Below are 20,471 nucleotides of genomic sequence, written 5' to 3'. Positions count from 1 at the left end.
GAAATTGACCACACGGAGGTAGGTTTGGCCGGTGCTGAGCACTAGGTTAGTATACTGGCGACATCCTAGCTTGAAACCAATTCGTTACATGCGTTCATGGTATATTTGATTGATTTCTTGATTTGATTGGTGTTTTAGGCCATTCTCAAGAATATTTCTCTTTTACAAAGGCGGCTGCACTATGATTGGAAAAAACCAGTCGTGCACATGCGGACTATCATAGTTGTGCAGAGGAAAGGCTAAAATGTTATATTTTTTTCATATTTCGGTCTTATCTCGACGTTTTTTACTTCAGGTCGGACACGATATAGTGCTGCCTCCCATGTAGAAATGCCAGATCGAAGACACCAGGAAGCCGTGTATTTATTAAGTAACTTAAATAAATTTGCAAGTGCTACAAAAAGTTAGAACAGCCAAGAGCTCAAATTATGGTTGGTACATTGTTCAAGAATCAGGGTACAAAGATGGTGCATCAGGCGGTAAGGCGGTGATTTGAATCATCCCCAGAACGAATCAGCTGACTGCAAACATGGAGGGAACCTATCCAGAATCGAACCCACGACCTCCATGTCCAAACCTTCTCTGTGTGGATATACTCGGTAAGCACTACTGTCGCAACACAAGTCAAATTGCCATTTGTTTCTTCAACATCACTGTGTGAAAACAAAGTTTCTCGTAAAACAAAAGACAATGACATGCATTGTTTTAACACCAAGGCAACCGTGCCCTTTCATGCATGCAACTTCCAAAACTGCATGGCTCACTGTGGTATTCACCAACAATGATCTGCAGATTTGTTTCTTTCACGCCCAAAAGTGACATACATGTCAACTCAATTCAACCTGTGTGGGCCACGAAATGGCTTTTTTTTGCACCTTCTGCCAGCCATGGCACGACACTTTTGTTGATAAGCCAAGTGGATCTGTAGTAACGCTCGAGAAGCTGCGTACTCCAACTAATAATATGTGCATGGGCTTCTATCGTGTGCTTCTCTCAGTTTGAAAAGGCAGTATTTGTGGCCACCAGTAACGGTTATTGTATAAGTCTTTCCATAGATGTGGAAATTAGGACCTATTGTTGTAATTTCAGTAAATGTGAAAAGTGCAATTAGGGTAACAACTGTAGAGATTTCTGTGCTCAACACACCTCTTGCGCATGAACAGTAAGTTGAGCTTTGAAACTATAATTCTGCTGCTAATTAGCAAGGTAGGGTATAATTGTAACTGTTCATGTAAACGCTTACATGGAGGCAAATTACACATCCCCTTTAGTATCATGGCTTAAGCAGAATATTTATTTATTTAATTATTTGATTGGTGTTTTACGCCCTACTCGAGAATATTTCACTTATACGACGGCAGCCACATTATGTTGGGAGGAAATAGGGCATAGCCCGGTGAAAACCCATGACAATTTGCAGGTTGCTGGCAGACCTTCCCACGTACAGCCTGAGAGGAAGCCAGTAAGAGCTAGACTTGAACTCACAGCGACTGCATTGGTGAGCGGCTCCTGGGACATTACGCTGCGCTAGCGCGCTGAACAACTGAGCCAAGGAGGGCCCCTTTAAGTAGAATAAAGGCACTTGTATATAGAAGTGCAAGAATATTAACTACTAGTGTCTCTTTTAAGACAGTCGTATGGAATTGTGACTTGTTATCATTTTTCAGTGAGAATATATTTTTCTAACTTGATGATGCGCTGTAACTCATATACATACAACATGAAGTGGCAGTGTGTGTTATCCAGCTTGCAGTTATATAAAACCCATTTTCCTACAAAATGCAAACATTCCAAAGAATATTTTACAGTCCAATTAAAATATATTTTGCAACAATTTTAAGCATGTGTAATATTTTTGCAAACAAAACACGGTACATTAATCTGGAATGAAAAGAGCGTAACTTACTAACTGTACAATACTGGCTAACAGAACAGAAACCTTCATATAATTCTGTTGAGTCCACTAATAGAATTTCCTGAGACTTTTTGTGACTTGTAAGTTATTTGATCGAATAGATGCTGAAAAAAATCTTTGCATTTCACATTATGTAAAAGACCCAGATGACACACTGTATAATGTTCACATGGCTTTATTCTGAAGAAGAATAAAAAGGGAATTTCGTTAGGACATAATCAAAACGTGACGATCGTCTCAAGGATGGTCAATGAGTGCACGATTTTAATAACAAATCATAATTAATTTTCATGGGATACTGTAAATTAAGTGAAAATAAGTCATACAATGTGTTTAAATGATGTATTTATTTATTGGATTGGTGTTTATGCCGTACTCAAGAATATTTCACTTATATAACGGCGGCCAGCATTATGGTGGGAGGAGACCGGGCAGAGCCCGGCGGAAACCCACGACCATCCGCATGTCACTACAAGACCTTCCCACGTACGACTGGAGAGGAAGCCTGTATGAGCTGGACTTGAACTCACAGCGACCGCAATGGTAAGAGGCTCCTGGGTCATTACGCTGCGCTAGCACGCTAACCGACTGAGCCACGGATGCCTCATGTTTAAATGAATGTGACATGAGTTTGCTTTACACAAATATGAACTAAATGAAATAAATCTATATATACTTATACAATTGTTAACTCTGCAAAACCCCTATACAGTTTTGGAACAAAAATAAAGAAAATTACAATATATTACACTTTCCAGACACATACTGTCTTTTGACATTTAGAGTTAAGCCCCTTATTTCCATTATTCCAACAAAAGTAGTTGCCCCTAGTAGTTGCTTAGAGGAAATATTCCTCTAAGCCACTCAGGCTTTCTATCTAGCTTTACTGGAGTTACAAACTATTAAAAGACACAACTATCGTTAAATATACTCAAGTAAAACTACTGTTATTTCAATCAGAAATCTAGCGAATACGAAGCGTAACATTAGGCCTACGTAATGTTAATTAAATGGAAACAACAACGACGTCTGAAGGTGACCGATTGATAACTACTTTGTAAGCTAATCTACTAATTAATACAACGATGTGCTCATTCGGCATAACTATACAAGTAACTATGCATTCAACAACTATCATATGGCTAAAGGAATCTGCATGATTACATACCTGAAGAAGAATAAAAAGGGAATTTCTTTAGGATATGATCAAAACGTGGCGATCGTCTCAAGGATGGTAAAGGAGTGCACGATCCCACAATCCTTTGCGTCTGAAGTTACGCTGTCCCAAACACACGAACACCCGTTCCTTAAGTTATTGATTACAGGTTGTGAAAATTACCAACAGAAAGTTGTGCCACAATGATAGTTAACAAAAAAATGTTACAAAAGATGGTTACTTCACTGTGGTGAGATTGCACATGTATATGGGTCCTCACAATTACACACTTTATTATTCCACATGTTACGTTTAGTTCAAGTAAAAGTGACTATGAGTCTAGAACCTGTCTGCTGAAGCGCTAATTCCTCACAACCGGGGGCCCCCTGGCCTCCGGTTATGAGGAATTAAACTCAGTAAAGGAGCAGAGAGCAAGAGATTCTGGACACTCTGTCCATATTTATTTAGAAGAGAATTATACTCATCGTAAAACTTAAGAAACTTAGAGTGAATTAAGGCGTTTGAAGGAATAACCTTGAAACACTAGTTTTTGTAGTATTATATTGTTTCGTTGGTTGAAATTGTCACACAACACACGGGATCTACAAGGCGAAATATTTACACGCCATATATGACAAACTAGCATCAGTTTCAAAGTACACAAGTTGTTTGGGCCGAAAAAGTTGACGTTTCGCCGTGGAATCACTCCACTTTAACTATTGATCTTACAAGCCCAACTAATGAGACAGATCATTCGTCAGTGAACTGCATTCAAGTGAACAGAAGATCAGCGGACAGCACATATTCAGAGCTTCCTGATTTAACGACCTTTAACCTTCCCAGAAATATCAGCTGAAAGGTTTGCTAGAGGTCTTTGGATCAAGTTCCCGAGGACGGAATAATCTTGTCCATCATGCCACTGACACCGGCCATGCTCGTCTCATCAAGGAAGCAATACGCCAGATGCCGTGGGCCCTTAAAGAAACAGCCCTCAACTACATAAGAAACATAGTGTACATAGTGGAAGTAAGTGATAGGCCGTGGAGGTTTCCAGTCGTTCTTGTGAAGAAAAGCGATGGCTCTGCATTGACTCTCGCAAACTAAACTCTGTAATCAAGACATACTAGCTAGATGTCATAACTGACAGAGGAAAATGCTCCGTTCATTTGGACACCTGATTGTGATGCTGAACGTATCAGCCTCAAGTCTTTCCTAAAGTACATGTAACTGCTTCTTCATAAGTCACAGTATGACCGAGGCAGCCCAACAGGGAGACGGTGCTATACGAACTGTGATTTACTGAGTGAAGGGTGGTCAAAAAGATACCAGCAAGAAAGATAGGTATTCTTTAGGAGGTCTCATAACCTACTGCAAATGCTTGTCACTGTTTCGTGTTCGGGATGGTGTTCTGTACAAGCGAGGTACAGAATATTCTCAACTGAACACAGAATGGCTCGTTGTCATACCAAACAGCGTGATTCCAGATTTTAGGCCGCTATCCATGACAATGTGACTTCTGAACGCTAAGGGCAGGAGAAAGCCATCAGTAACATTCGTCATGTTCCTTAACCCTGTCGTTGCAAGTAGACCGTTCCAGTTTGTTGCGATGGACTTCCGGTCTAATCTTATACTTTATATGCTTTGTTCACTCTTTGGTGGTTTGTGTTATACGTCGTTTTGGGAATTGGCCCTGTGGTCATTGACCTGGAACGTCCTTATTGGTTAACGCTTAGTGTCTCCAAGCACAGATTCCAAGGTCCACTTCTAACATCTCAGCGTGGGAAGAAGTATATTCTTATCCTGCAGTACAAATTCACATATTATCTGGAAGCGTACGCCTTACCAGATCAAGAGGCTACTGCAGAAGGATTTATCCCTCACTCTGGCGGTGCAAAAATTCTCCAGTGACCAAGGAGCTAACTTCACATTCAAACTGATCACAACGCTCTGCAACTTTCTGCACATTGCGGCAGTGACTACCAAACAGTGCTTCGCTGGGAAAGTGAAGTCTTGGGACAGGTTTGGTTACAATGGCCTACAACACTTCGCAACATGTTTCGAGGAAGTATCCTCCAGCTTTCCTGGTTTGTGGCAGGATCTCCAGGGCACCCATATATCTTAATTATACCCGTACAAATTTCAGAACAGTTGTCATAAACACTTTGTGTACCGGTACTTCCATTCTTTTCGACGCTATAGATATATGTTATGTTTTATGTTATGAATGCCGAAATATTGTTTTATGCTAAACTTTATGTTCAAAGGAGGAAAGTCACTAACAGTTTCAGTAACATGTTTTCTACATGTACCATGTTACCATTTGGTAAACAGTATACGTATCAATTTGTGCGTGTGTTACGTAATGTATGCATGCGGAAGGTAAACGGATGTCTGTGAAGACAGTTAGCTATTCGCTGGGAATCAGTCCTTATTTTCACTTCAGTTGCTTAGGGCACTAGCGCAGCGTAATGAACCAGGAGCCTCTCACCAATGCGGTCGCTGTGAGTTCAAGTCCAGCTGATACTGTCTTCCTCTCCGGTCGTAAGTGGACTTTGCCCGGGCTCTGTCAGGTTTCCTCCCACTATAATGCTGGCCGCCGTTGTATAAGTGAAATATTCTTGAGTATGGCGTAAAACACCAATCAAATAAACAAATAAATTACTTTCACTTATATATAATTGCTTTATTGTAACTATTCTGTAAATATTTAAGTGGTTCTAGACAGTACAAAATCTCAGTTCCCAAAATCTTTACATCTAGTAGCTAACTGAATAGCTAACTGAGCCGACAAAGAAACATTTTTCACGCCAAACTAGTCCTACTTCATCCATTAAGTCAGTGGCCAGAATTTATTTTTGAACATTCCTATTCAGTACATTATAAGTGAGTTTCCAGTGGGCTACCTGAAAGGAGCTTTATTTCTTACCTCAGCCACTGGGAGAATGGGGGGGGGGGGTCTGCTAGCAACACCCAGTGAGTCGCCAATTTAATGGCTAACTGAGCCGACAGAGCCACAGTTTTCACGCCAGAATATTCCTACTTAGTCTATAAAACATAACCAAAGGGCTACCAGACAGAGATGTTATTTCTGACCTCAACCACTAAGGGGTGCAGATAGCCAAATCCCGCGAATAGCGAACTGAATACTTAATCCATTTCACCTCAGTGTAAAATGTGGCTCTGTCCGCTTAGTGAGCTATTCGGGTTAGCTACTCGCGAGGGGTTGGTAACGCCTTCACCTAGTGGTAAGTTTTAAACACAATTGTGTATAAATATAAAGCTTTTTTGGAAAGTGAGATTTCAAGTGTATATGCATGAAAATAAGGACTGCTCCCTGGGGAATAGCTAACTGCAAACCACGAACCGCTGTCTTCACAGATATATACGCGGAAGGCTTGTCTAGCGATCTTGTAAGACATGTTTGGGAAGGTTGGAAAATACAATGAGTTGGAATCAGGGCGACCTTGCTTGTTTTTTATTCCATCGGTCCGAATATTGTTTACAACAGCTGTCACAAATATATTTTCCAAGAATATTTAGCAAATAATATACAATAAATAAACTTTAAGGTGACATGTGCAAGAAGCAACAATTCGCAGACAATTATAGCATATATAGTATAAAACGGGCCAAATGACCGAAAGGGTTAGGAGCCTGTCACCAATGCGGCCGCTTTGGGCTCAAGTCCACGTCGTGTTGGCTTCCTCTCCAACTGTACATAGAAAGATCTTCCAGAAACATGTTGATGGTTGTGCATGAGTTTGATGGCCGATGTCGCAGTCACTCGAAAACCATGGTAATGGTACACCAGTACCATCATTTTTGAGGTGTTGTACAACCGAGATATATTCCCCATTTATAATTAAGTAAGCAACATCGCGCACGTTAAGAAAATCAAAATTTTAACCAATCAGGTGCGAGTTAATACTATAACCCTAAGACACAGCGGTTTCCGCTTACGTCAACCGTTAAGTCAACCGTTACGTTATGGAGGTATATATATATATACCTCCATGCGTCAACCGAACCCAGTTTTGCCATTTAATCACAGGCCTCTAGCAGGCGTGGGTTACTAGTGACGCGACATTGTGTACCCAATTGCTCGATAGCGCACGATCGAGTTTAACAGGTGCCTTATTAAAACAGTAAAGGCTATAATTCTGACAAGCTCGTCAGAAAAAATGCCTCAGTGTGGCCGTTATTTTATAGGTCTATAGTCTCCCCTATTTCTAAATAACTCAGTTTGATTTATTTTTGTCTTTTCTTTTAATGGGCAGGTTGGGGCGGAGGCTGGAGTAGGGGGATGAGGGGGGGTGGGGGGTGGGGTTGGATTCTGACATAACTCCCTTTTTTTTCTTTTTTTCCATGTTGAAAGTTGCCGCAATCAATAGCTAGCATGCATGCGCCCTGTTGTATACTTTTAAGGGACATATAGTTTATTCATACGACTCTGTGATGAAAAAAGAGAAAAAAAGAAAGAAAAACGTTTTGTGAGGTAAATCTATAGACATAAGCCTATATCAGTACAAAAAGGAACACAACATGCAGGTATACCAGACATGGAACTGGCTAGATAGGCCTAGTACAAAGTGAAAACAATCAATCAAAAACTATGGCGAGGTGAGCAAAAAAGATTTAATTACTTTAATAAGCATTTTGTGCATGAATTTAAGTATACGAAATACTGTTTCATTAAACATTCCATAAACTATCAAGCCTTCCCTTGTCAAAGAAAAGACAGACGTGGTTCGATGACAATATTGACACTGATTCAGTGGGGGAAAATTTGGTGTGACCGTATTACCGCCCAGTGATACAACACGCACAGTATGTTCCTCCGCTGTATGTTAAAGAGTCGATATTGTTGAAATCAATGGGTGATTCAGTAAGTTAAAGAACTAAAATTAATGAAAATAGCATTGGCCTATTCATATAACTGTTCCATTGTTCAAAACAAGTAAGCAGATACCAGTTTGCACTATTTTTCTTCGCGCATTCCCTTTACATTGTAATGGTCGAGGCCGCCATTTTGGGAGAATAGGGCCGAGAGACGCAGAGCAGAATTAGGCTTATTTATATTTACGGGAAAGGGCGATCTTTTCAGCATTCTAGATTTTGACTCGTGGAATATGAAATAAGTTGTAACCAAGCATTCAACACTTCCAGGAGGTATTCAGGTGGACTTATAAAGGTAAACTGGTCGTTGCTTGTCTAAGTCATCAATTCATGTTTTGTGCCTGTCTAAGATTTGAACGGAAATCCATTGCAGGTGGAGAGTTACACAAAGAATGCGTTCCGACTTCTACGCTTATCTGAATAATGGTGAACAAAGACGAAGTTTAATTTGTCATTGAATGGTATATATATATGTTTTGAACGATCAAATGGAATGCGGAAGGAAACGTCCAGGATTTTTCCGATCTGCGCTATCATGGTGTTGACAGAGTTACCTCCATATGGTCAAGACAAACCAAGATAGAAGCAAGAGAGGGAGGGGCTGAAGTTTGACCCCTCAGATGGTTTGCAGTGGCAGCCATCTTTGAGGTAAGTTTGTGTATTGCCCACTAGGTGTCTGTTGTTGGAGGTGTCATAAGCTAAGCAGAGGCTCATGGCTGGTAATAGCATACAATGGGCAATATAAACAAACTTACCTCAAAGATGGCTACCATTGCAAACCATCTATAATCCAATAATTTGTCAACCTCAGTACTACATGAAGGACATACCTGAAAATGACTGGTTTATGTAGATGGACTTTAGTGTGCTATTTTAAAATTCTGACGTTCATTGTAACACTGAATCCATCGCCACCTCTCAAAAAAATCGCTGTGCATTTCCAAACTCCAACTCGATGGAGCTGATCTCAACGAGGTCTGTGCTTTACCAGCACTAATAATACTTTTCTTTTTTTATGCCTTTCTGAGCTGAATTATGAATACTGAACTTCTTGTAGTTTTCTGAAGGATTTCAATCCAGAACTCAGTAACATTTCAAACTCAGAAGTAGGTCATGTGACACTTAAGAATGGGTGTTGATGGCAAGGCACTCGGTTCCGCCGAAGTTGTGGCAGTCATTGTGACCATAAAGCAGAGATTTAAAAGGTTTCATGGGTAAGATGAGTAAATGATGCTAACAGTGTTAATTGTGTACTCAACGCAGGTCCAGGCCTTTTGGCCAAGTCCGTTCTAAATTTTCTTCCTGAACGCTTACCTGTGATAAATCCAGCGTGTAGATATTCCTCAACATACCTGCTTGACCCAGCCATGGGTACAGGACATAACTTGCGGCTTGTGTCTTTGGTAATCCAGAAGTCCTGCCACGTAGCACAATTGGCCATCAGGCTTACTGTAGACATTTTGAAGTCTACCCACAATGGATTATTCTGACAACATTTCGGAAAGTTACATCTTGCTCGAGGTAGTTGCCCTCTACGCCTCTAACAAAAACATTTAAATGGTAGAATAACCACTATAAGATATAAGCCAATTATATAAAAGTACAAAAAGGTCCCAGTTTTGTTCTTCACAGCTGCAACCCGTGTTCTTAGTAAGCTCGTCATTAATGAATAGTTTCAACAGAAAATATGCATGAAATGAAGGGGCTGCTATGAGATATGCCTAAAAAATGGAATATTGAGAGAAAAATTTGGGCATGGCTTTTTTCGTTTTCCTTGAAATTATAATTTCCATTTTACAGTTCCTTTTCACATATTCAGTATTTTTTAGAGAGGTTGCACATGACATCATCACCTTGGCAGAACAATAACCAGGTAGCTATATGGGAGTCCTGTTAGCATGAGATGCTATAGCCACAGTACTCCAGTATGGTGACCAGAAGTGTCATGCAACCCCTCTCTGGCATAAAACAAGAGTTAAGTAAACAAATTCTCCTTTAATTTATGATCAGTGCTGAGGGAATTGGTAAATTTGATAAACAGATCATAAATGCCCATAAGAGTAATCGCCCATAGTAAATTTTTAAGTAAAAAATTGTGCTGCAATTTTAATCATCATTTGCATGTTTTCAAGACTTCCAGATGCTTATTGACCAGTATCTATCTTTGGGTGGACAATCGAATGTTTAGTTCCTTTCCATACATCCGTTCGCCATCTTCAGAAACATAACCGATGATTGACTCTTTTGACTGAATTACCTCCCCTTATAGCACCACCTATAGTGTAGGCAATGTGAGACGTTCAATGAATTTCAAATGTCAGAAACAGTAAAATGATATTTTGCCTGTAAAACACAAGTTTTAATTGGCCTTATTATGGCTTTCCATAGTTTTCCTACATTTTTGCATGCTTTTGTCCCACCAATCAATTTTCTCTTTGAAACAGAATTATGGTGGAATTAGTTTTGTGTGAAGTTGTAACACAGACAGATTATCATTGGAAGTTCTTGTGAGAAATCAAAGATCTCTTACTTCAAATTGGGGGCCTCCATGGTTCAGTTGGTTAGCACGCTAGCACCACGACCCAGGAGCCTCTCACTAATGCGGTCGTTGTGAGTTTAAGTCCAGCTCATACTGGCTTCCTCTTCGGCTGTACGTTGGAAGGTCTTCCAGCAAGCTGCGGAAGGTCGTGGGCTTTCCCCAGGCTCTGCCCGGTTTCCTCCCACCACAATGCTGGCCTACGTATAAGTGAAATATTCTTGAGTACAGCGTAAAACACCAATGAAATAAATAAATCTTACTTCTAATTTTTACTTTAGTGTCAAAAGTTAAAGCACCATTGGTATTGTACTGCATCACAGATACTGGTATAGTTTCCTATAGGACAAGAATACATGTGTTAACCATATGCAGTGTTAAAACTTAAGCAGATAGTATAATATGTTGTAGCACTTTTAAAGTGTTGATGTTCACAGTACACTTTATGTTTTGTGAATGCATCAAGGTGGCTTTGTATGACGTAAAATCTGTAGTTAAATGAATCTTAGATTCTATGTATCTCCCTGCCATGATCACTTATGATGAGGGATGGATTTATGTAAGTACTGTTGTTACAGTGTACTTCATAAAGGTATATAACTGTTCATTCTCATTGTTCACTTGCAAATACAGGTAACTATTTTTGAAGCAACAAATTTCAAAACCCATTCAACCCAACTAGAGTTTGAAGAGGCTGTGTTATTTGCAAATGAAGTTTGTCAGACACCACTTGGGTTGTACTTGGCTGACAAAGTGGGATTTTGTTTCTGACAATATCTGACAATGTAAAGCTACTTATTTCCCAGGCTTCAAATTTCCCCAAAGCCTTGTGATATGAGTAGTCTATACAAAATTAATACAAAGCCTTGTCACACACATTTGCCCCAAATATTTTGAAAACTTTGCCATTTCATAAGTCACAAAAGGTTCTTTTTAATGTTAAGTTTTTAGAATGACAACAATATTAAGTGATCCACAAACATAGCATAAAGCTTATTGAGAGTAACAAAAGCAATTTGAACTTAACTGATTTAGTTTATACCTAAATGGCTTCAGATCTGTCTAGACTACTGTGGAAATTTCCTGGATCCACTGTTCAGAGTTCATTGCTGACTATAAGCAGTTAATGTCGATTTTGGTTCTTACATAGATCACTGGTCTTTAACCAGCATCTTTGTGTCTTTGGCTTGATGCTTTAGTTGGCAGCATGGAATTTTCCTGCCTCAAGAAGACCGAGTATATCTTCACATACCTAATGACACCTAATCGTCATAGAACTGAAAATTTTTTCAGTACGACATAAAGGTCCAAGCAGACTCACTGACGTGTATTTTCTATCTATAAGCTCACCACCCTGACATGAGCAAAAAATTCTTATGTACAGGATAGGAAAATGTACAGGATAGGAAAATGTAAGGTGAAGGGGAAAAGTATCAAATGGGTTTATGGTTTGGTTTAATGGGTTTTAGCTCCTGTGGAGCCGACATGCAACATAAGAAATACAGTAACATGTGACATGCTTTTTCTTTCTTTAGGCAACATGGTTGTAGAGGGAAACCGTGGCATGCCTTCCACAGGAATGACCTCAAAGGAGCTGGCAGAAAATGATGACCTGGCCACAAGTTTGGTCTTGGACTCCTACCTAGGTTTCCCAACACACAAGATGAACACCAGGCATGTTTGATATTTTTTTTTCCAAGTCAACATGTTGTATTCGTACCCTATTTCTCTGTTATAAACATTGTAATTGTACAAAGTAAACATGTTTGTTCAGGAGACTAGTGATTTAATGAGGTAAAATTAGGATAAAAGCCAAGTCATTGACCATTAGTGCAAATTTAATTATGCTTTTTATAATAAATTAGAATCACTGTCACTGTGGTGGCCTAGTGGTTAGATCATCTGCCTCAGAGTCGGAAGATCTGGGATCAAACCCGGATTAGGTCATACCAAAGACTTTAAAAATGGTACTTGTTGCACTGCCTGACATATATACATACCCGATAAACTTGAGAGAATATTGAGCTCGGAGGAGTACATAATGCTGTGAATTGCATCGGTAATTTCACAGGAAATATATAAACAGTGTTCGTTCAGAAGAAAAGTTCAAGTGGTTACATCCGACCGAAAATATGAAAGGCCTGATTTCCAAGTTGCCCCACGAGAATACAAACCATGTAGATTTCATCTGTCACCTGCAGGCTTGGGACATGCGGGGCTCTGGAAGGTCAAATTGCAGACGTAAAACCATACATACCATTTGTTCAGTGTCCTAAAATGTCAAATTAAAGAGAAGAATTGTTCAATTGCCATTTCTATTTGTCTACTAAGCACATTATTTTTAATGTAGAAATAAAAGCTTTTAAACAGGGGCTTGATCAACAGGAGCAAACACCAGATGCCTCTGGCCACACTGAACTATTAACATTGGTATTCTTAATTAGATTCCAAGACAAGATTTCCTCGAAGTGCACTCCAATGCCGGCCGGTACAAAACCTTCACAACTGTGTGTTTCATGGTATACATTTTCTAAAAATGCATCTAAAATTTTTGAGAACGTACGGTAAATACTAGTATGTTTCAAATAACTGGATACAATATGTGCATTTGTGAGTATCTCGTGTACACGTATGTGAGTTATAAAAATGCCATTTTTGTGCTTTTTTTTTCACTTCAGATTCCGTCCAATAAAGAAGCAGGAAGAGTTGAAGTCTGTTGTGCAAAATTTCATGGTGGAACAGAATTATGAGAAAACTTTTAAAACATTTACAGAAATGATAGAAAAGACAAGGAATTGCTTTTTATCAAAGTCCAAATCACAGCAGGAAACCTTCAAAGAGCATGTAAGCTGTAATTTCTCTTCCTCTTAACCTCTCGCAACTAATAAATGATGATCTGAAATCTCTTTGTATTTGTGCAATCAGCAAAGTAATTTGAATCATTGATTTGAGCTTGGTAATACAGTTGAATTACTCTTTAAGGTATTAAGGTCTTGTATATGGGATTGAGAGATGTTTCTCCACTTTTACTTTACAGGTGTTTCGATATTTGAGGATGTTTGATCAAAATGCAGGCTTTGAAGTGTTGCCTTGTTATCGCTATTCCATGGAGGGGCAAGTGGGTGGGAAGATCTGTGCTACAAGAATGTGGTAAGTGTTGCACCATGACATTTACTGCTCACTTAACAGAACAGTTCTGTTCATGCTGATTAATAAAATAGAATTAAAGCACTTGCCATGTTTGGAACTTGGTTTTGGGATAAAGCTATATTACCATTGACCACAAGTTACTTCTACTACACTTCACTTACCGTAGTAAGTTGTTTTCATTGCTCAGTAGAGGACCATAGGGAAAACTTGGGGATTGTAAACTGATGTCATTGCATGTGCTTGTTGTTAGAACTGTTCACTAGCTAATGCTAGTGATAGCTCACACAACATGCCTAAAAATTGTTTGTTTGTAAAGTTTGGATTGTTACAAGCATTTCTGAGATTTTTTGGTTAAACACGTGACGGCCAAATATTTTTCCGTACATGGCAGGCAGTATAGACAAGGCAGGCGTTCATCAGGGGAGATAACTCCTCTGAATGAACCTTGGCCACAAGTTAACACCATGGCTTCCTCTATCTTGAAGTGGCTGATGGCAGAGGACTCGCGATAAAGACACCAAGATACCACATCTAAGACTACATGTAACCTCAAGGCAAGTGGGGCATTGAAAGATTACCACACCTAAAAAAGAAAATCATCTGTTGAAACTTTGGGAGCACCTTGTTCTGGATTTGTTGGAGCTGAATATGTGTGAATCTAACCCACACATGTTGATGTAACTTTTGGTTTGGTGCACTTGATGACTCACAGCCTTTTTGTGGGACCTTTTATCCCAACCAGCTGATGGTTAGTTAATATTGAGTTATATGGGAACAGTGCTAATCATTTTGGGTATATCGGTCTGGTATATCTGATTTCACTGATCCCATATACATCTTGTTGACTAACTTTCACTCCTCATACTACAGAAATGTTTCTCTGATAATAAACAATAGGACAATAATTTATTTATGTCATTTATCTATTACAGGAAAAGTGGAGAAAAGATCTCAATGCTGGTGGGCTGTATTGCTGAGCTGACAGAGGACGAGGAAGATGACTTGCTTAGACCAGGCGTCAATGACTTCAGTGTTATGTACTCATGTAGAAAAAACTGCGCCCAGCTGTGGCTTGGTCCAGCTGCCTTTATCAACCATGATTGCCGGCCAAATTGCAAGGTAGGCACAAATTTCATTTACTGTAGTGTTGTTGAAGCTTTTAAGTTGTGTTTTGGATAACATTTAAGAGGGCACAGGGGGTATCAGAGATAGGATTTCAGGAAAGTTCAACATTGTACTTTGTAATGCTGTACCTATGTGACTTAAAGCTGTTCATGTATTTATGTTTGACTGCTTGTTTTGTGTGTATTTATTGACTGATCATTGTTTTTTTTTTATTATTTAGTTTGTGTCAACTGGAAGAGATACTGCTTGTGTGAAAGTTTTAAGGGATATTGCCCCATCAGAAGAGATCACCTGTTACTATGGAGAAGACTTTTTTGGTGATAACAACTCCCTTTGTGAATGTGAAACATGTGAAAGGTATATATCTTTTTCATTTTCACGAAGACAGAACTTTGGGTAGCTCCTCATTGCCTGTCAGGCATTGATTAGGGTGATAATTGTGGAAGATTTTCATCTTTGAAATTGTTGTGGGGTTTTGTGGAATAAGATTGTGGAAGATTTTACAGCATGCTTTCGCTTGTAGATGAAGTCTATAATGTTGTGGTAGATTTACAACTAGCATTCTCAGTGCATAGGAAGTGTCTCAAGTCTTTTAGTGTTTGTGGTTTTTTTTGTAGACGGAAGTTGGGAGCTTTCCGGCCGAAGAATCCCCCTGGGAGTCCAGAGCTAGACGGGTACAAACTGAGAGACACAGATGACAGACTAAGTCGATTAAAGGCAAAGGCAGCAAACAATAAAAATGGAGCTTTATCGTTCTCAACCTCTTTACATCCTGCATATGGTATGTATAAATATATACATATAGTATGGGTTGGCTATTAGGAAGAAAGGCAAGGTAGTTGTGAGGGTGTGGGAATCAGTAAAATTTACTTGTATACCTCATATGCTTCATCTTTTTGGCAATATGACAAGAAATATATTTTTCTTTTAACGTTTCTAGGAAAGGGCCCACTTTTACAAAACTTTGTGAAAAATTTTTTTCTCAACTTATGGCACTTTATGAGAAATCTGACCTCGGATATTTCGTGAAAGCGGCACATTTCTATTCGACAGTTTATGAAAAAGTTCACTGTTAAAGTGAAGTGATTTACGTTTGAGTCTGACAAATTTTTAGATTAACTGATGCTTTCGTCATTGTGCAGTGTTGGCTGAATATTGTTTGAAAATGTACTGAACCTATTTTATTTTATTTTTTTTTGCAGAAAATTGGGATTCTAGAGACAACAACTTACAAAAACAGGCACATTTGTTAAAAGCAGCAGAGTTGAAGAGGCGTGGCATAACCCGTTACGATGCTGAAATTTTACTGTCACAAGGCCTTAAACTGCCAGAGCCAAAAGTTGTCCTTGGTAGAAAGTTGCCACCCTCAATACATCGACATCACACTGTGAAAGTAAAAGAAAATGACGAAATATCTCTGACAGATCGCTCGCCGGCTAAGAGTACACGATCTGCTATTAGTTATGGGAAATGTGCCAAACAGGCCTTAAGCTTCAGTCGTAGAAGAAGTATGAAATCTACAACATCACGGGTCTCTAAGAAAACTATGTCCCAGGACCCTCCAACACATTCTAAGGTTAGATGTGAACAGGAAGGATCAGTAGACAGTGATCAGGCACCTGTTGTGTCTCAGAATGTAAAAGAGACACTGTCAGATTCCCTGCATATAGAGAGCCCAACTACGAGTGAAAAAGGCGCTGCTGGCAGTAAGCCTTGTGTGGGTTCTGCGGGAAAACTGGCTGACCCTCCAGCCAGGGTTAGTCCCAGGACGCGTAGTAAACAGAATGGCATGGACAGCTCTCTACTGGGAATATTGACCTCTAGTGTTCATGCCAATCAGGAAACAAAGGCTCAAAGTGGCAGCACTCCAGCTAATCCTGCTATGTGCATGACTCAAAATTTAGTGTGTAAAAGTGAGACAGCGACCTCAATTGCTCCCTCTTTGGCAAAGTTGCAGGGCGAAACGGAAGTTTTATCAGAACACTGTGATAGCATAGCAAAGCCGGAGGACAGACTGGTAGAAACCGGGGCTATGGAGACATCTCATCAGTCTTATGTTTTAGATTTAAGCTGTCCCCAGTCTTCACAATCCCCGAGCCATCCTCAATCAGTCCATAAACAGGACACTCCTGCTGAAACAAACTGTGATTGTCTGACTCCACCAAAGATTAAACCCAACAACAAACGCAAGTTCAAAGATGTCATTTATGCCAGCACATTACACCATGATTCCAATCTCAAAGTCCCAAAGATAACTATTCGAATGACAAGAGAAGTGGAGAATGAAGAAATGAACAGTGTAGTGAACGACATGATGAAAGATGAGCCAAAGAAGAACGACCTTTTCCTCAGTATGGATGACACAGACAGCCAGGGTTGGGAAAGCAGTCATTCAAGGTCACCTCATAAGAAAAAGAAAAAATCAAAGAAAGACATTCGACATAGTAAAAGTGGGATCATCAAACTGGAAGATAATGATGACAACATGATACACATTGAACCTCAGAATTTGTATTCATCTGTCCAGTGCAACAACAACAATAACAATAGTATTGACAGTGACACAACACCATGTGTGAAGAGACTTCGGTTAAAGTTTGGAGGAAACTCTATAGCTATCACTTTGCCTTCAGTTCAAGACCAGATATGAACTCCTTGTATCTCTTCCAAGAATAACTGTTTCAGGACCTGGCACAGTGCAATTTTAACAATTTTAGCAGATGGGTGATGCGAACTGAGTTGCTTGTGTTTATATGTATTATCACATGCACATATATGCTGTTAAAACCAGGTAGATGAGTTGTGGGCCATGTATACGTGAACTGTTGAGTTTATAGTAAATCCTGGTTTCTTATATTCAGAAATACTTATTTAAATGAAGTGCTATTTATGACCTCTGAGATGTTAACCTCATAAAGTGAAGTATTTTTGTCCCTAGGATCATCCTTAACTCATTCTCTTCTTATCTTTAGCTCACAATAGTACTTTCTTGTTAACATTATTAGTTCTGAAGTTTTCAGGATGTTGTTTTGTTTTAAACTTCTGTTAAAGTTTCTAGGTGTTATGTTATCATGTTTGCAACAGGCCCAGACAGTGTGCATGTAGGTTATTCTACACATTCCATTAATGCTATCAGGTTAGCATCAAGATTACTGATGCCACGAAGGCATGACTATAATGGAACTTCTGGAACTGTAGAAATAATGCTTCTGAATTTACTTTTGCTGTTAGAAAGGAACATCACAATATCACAATTTCTAAAGCCGTAAAAAAAAAACACATACTGGTGCATTAAAATTAACTGTTTTGCAAGTAAAAACTTTCTACACTAATCTGACCTCTTTCCAAGTAAGAATACAGCTCTAAGTATGGAATTTCCACCTAGGGCGAATTCTTTCTGCACACAACATATTTATGACAAGTGATGTCTTCGCAGTGAAAACCCTTTGTGAATTTACCAAACCAGCAATTGACACATTTCAGCATACTGAGAGGACAACTTGAGATGGGTCAGTCTCGCAGTGTGACGTCAGGTGTCTTCATTCTGACTTCGAATCATGAGAAAAAAGATGTCACCAATGTTTATGGCTATCATGTGTTGTTTTTATGAAAACAGGTGTTTGATAATAGTGTTCATTGTGTGTGTTCATGTGCAGAAGAGGGTGTGGTTGAGTTTCCATGACTGCTTTAATCAGCAGATGAAATCATGTTTGCTTTCCAAATTAACCATGTCATTTTTGAATGCTGATTTTATCTACATGTGATCGATTGCAACATTTCAAAAATGAAATTTCAAATTCAAAGCGATTTTTTTCTTACCAATGTAAAAGTTCTTACTGTTTTAACATGACAAAAACAGGTTTTAAGGTATGTCTTTTATTATTTTTAAAAATACATGTACTTGTTGCAGTACTTTCATCATGGTTCAACAATTTCAGTAATTTTCTAAACTGGTGTAAAAGAGTTATAATGATGTATGGAATTGTGGACCATTTTATGACAGATCAAGTCCTGAAAGAGTAATTCAGATGTTTTTTTTATTTTTAGAAATACATGTACTTGTTACAGTACTTTCATCATGGTTCAAAAATTTCAGTAATTTTACTGGTGTAAAAGTGTTATAATAATGCATGGAATTATGGACCATTTTATGACAGATGTTCAGATGATTAGTTTTATCAAATATGGTTTTAGAAACACCAATTTCAGTTGCTACATCATATTGTGCATTCATCTACAGTTCAGGTTAGACACTGTATGTCTCCATGCCCTGATTTTTTCAAGCTAAGTTTTGTTTTAGCCAACTATTGAGCCAATTCGTACATGTATCATCCAGGTTTTACTTGTTGTTCAAGCAACATCTATGAAGGACACAAATATCTGTGTCTCTTGAAACCATCTTAGTTTGTAAAAGTGCGAAAGCACACATGATTTATAGGATTTTGTTAAAAAGCTACTTTTTTCTGTAGGGAAAAGTGATACATATACATGGAAAGGCCGTCTTAACCCTTAGTCTGCTTGTGTGGTCAAGAAAGTACTGTATTTGATCTAAAAATCAACTGTAGAGGCATACTGTATTTGATCTAAAAATCAACTGTAGAAGCAAATAAAGGTAATGACATACTACTTTTAGTGCTGAAAGTTAGATTTTGCCATAGGGTATCATCCTACCTTTCATACAAACCTTAAAACAGATTTTAAGATCATTAGAGCCCTCAGAATAGGGCAAAATGTGTGACTCAGTCATGGACGAAATTTTAGGTCAAATCAGTATCTTTTAATTGTTTGTTGTTTTAAAGAAGCATTTTGTTTCCAGGACAAGCTGAAAGGGATGATTTCATCACTACATAGCCTTTTTTTAAAAAAGCATCAGGTTAAAATGTGCCACAAAATAATCTGAAATGATATGAAGCAATAGTAACAAACACCAGCTTTCAAAATACTACATATTTATGGCTTTATTTCTCTAAGCCATAATAATGTATGTAATCTCTAAATGAACAAAGAGCGGACTAGGTGAAAAAAAAAAGCTTTCGCAGCGTTACTTGTCCATACTTGCTTCCTGGTTTAATTAAAGACTAGCTCTTGTTGTGTATACGCACATACTTAGCCTGCTTCACTGGTCTCTCTTCTCAATTAATCGCACATAAAATGATAATTTTATCTGAGGAAGGGTCATGTTTCATTTGTGGTTGTGTCACATCCTTTGGGGTCTTAAATTGAGGTATTGGTTGGCGTCTGTCGCAGACCAATATATTTGTATTTGTTGAATTTGTTTTAAAAGATACAATAAAATACAAGGTACAAGAAAGGATGTTTGTGTTTGCAAGTGTCAGTTGTAAGAACAGTGCTTCGGTTTTGAGCCATTATTCGCATTGTACTTCACATTGTTGGGATCAGTAAATCTGGCTGGTGCTCTGTTTTGGTCACATCCTTAGTGAAATTGATCTGTGGCACTTAAAAGTGGCTGTACATAGAGCCACTTCTACATTTAACTTTGCTAGCCATCCAGGAGTAAGCTGTAGTACGAACAAGTATCACCTTATAGATGGCCTAGCTGAAGCCACTACTGTAATGGTTATTGTACAAAACTGTAATAGTACCACGTCGAGCATATTTACTACCATGGTCTGTCAGCAACCTGCAGATGCATGGTCATTGGGTTTCTCGCGGGCTCTGCTTGATTTTGTCCC

General features: G+C 38.8%; 1 protein-coding gene across 1 annotated transcript; it reads left to right on the top strand.

The window, feature by feature from the left end:
- The first annotated feature begins 8,083 nt into the window (after positions 1 to 8,083).
- LOC135466590 (histone-lysine N-methyltransferase KMT5B-A-like) lies at positions 8,084 to 20,077 on the top strand. Its single transcript, XM_064744152.1, has 8 exons — positions 8,084 to 8,262; positions 12,039 to 12,177; positions 13,182 to 13,347; positions 13,541 to 13,653; positions 14,586 to 14,772; positions 14,999 to 15,135; positions 15,396 to 15,559; positions 15,981 to 20,077. Exons 2-8 carry the CDS (start codon positions 12,044 to 12,046, stop codon positions 17,426 to 17,428), a joined length of 2,349 nt encoding a protein of 782 aa, XP_064600222.1. The 5' UTR covers positions 8,084 to 8,262; positions 12,039 to 12,043; the 3' UTR covers positions 17,429 to 20,077.
- The last annotated feature ends 394 nt before the right edge of the window (positions 20,078 to 20,471 follow it).

This window comes from Liolophura sinensis, chromosome 6 (genome assembly GCF_032854445.1).
Source record: "Liolophura sinensis isolate JHLJ2023 chromosome 6, CUHK_Ljap_v2, whole genome shotgun sequence".
NCBI classification, from domain to species: Eukaryota; Metazoa; Mollusca; class Polyplacophora; order Chitonida; family Chitonidae; genus Liolophura; species Liolophura sinensis.
Note: the sequence above shows the minus strand (reverse complement) of the source record. Positions and strands in the feature narration are given on the sequence as shown.

What these genes read in the sequence shown, in the direction of transcription:
- LOC135466590 (XM_064744152.1), top strand. Translation starts at nt 12,044, where the DNA reads ATGGTTGTAGAGGGAAACCGTGGCATGCCTTCCACAGGAATGACCTCA. An exon ending in ACACACAAGATGAACACCAG is followed by an intron (nt 12,178 to 13,181) that starts GCATGTTTGATA and finishes TTTTCACTTCAG; the next exon opens with ATTCCGTCCAATAAAGAAGC. An exon ending in ATTGCCGGCCAAATTGCAAG is followed by an intron (nt 14,773 to 14,998) that starts GTAGGCACAAAT and finishes TTTATTATTTAG; the next exon opens with TTTGTGTCAACTGGAAGAGA.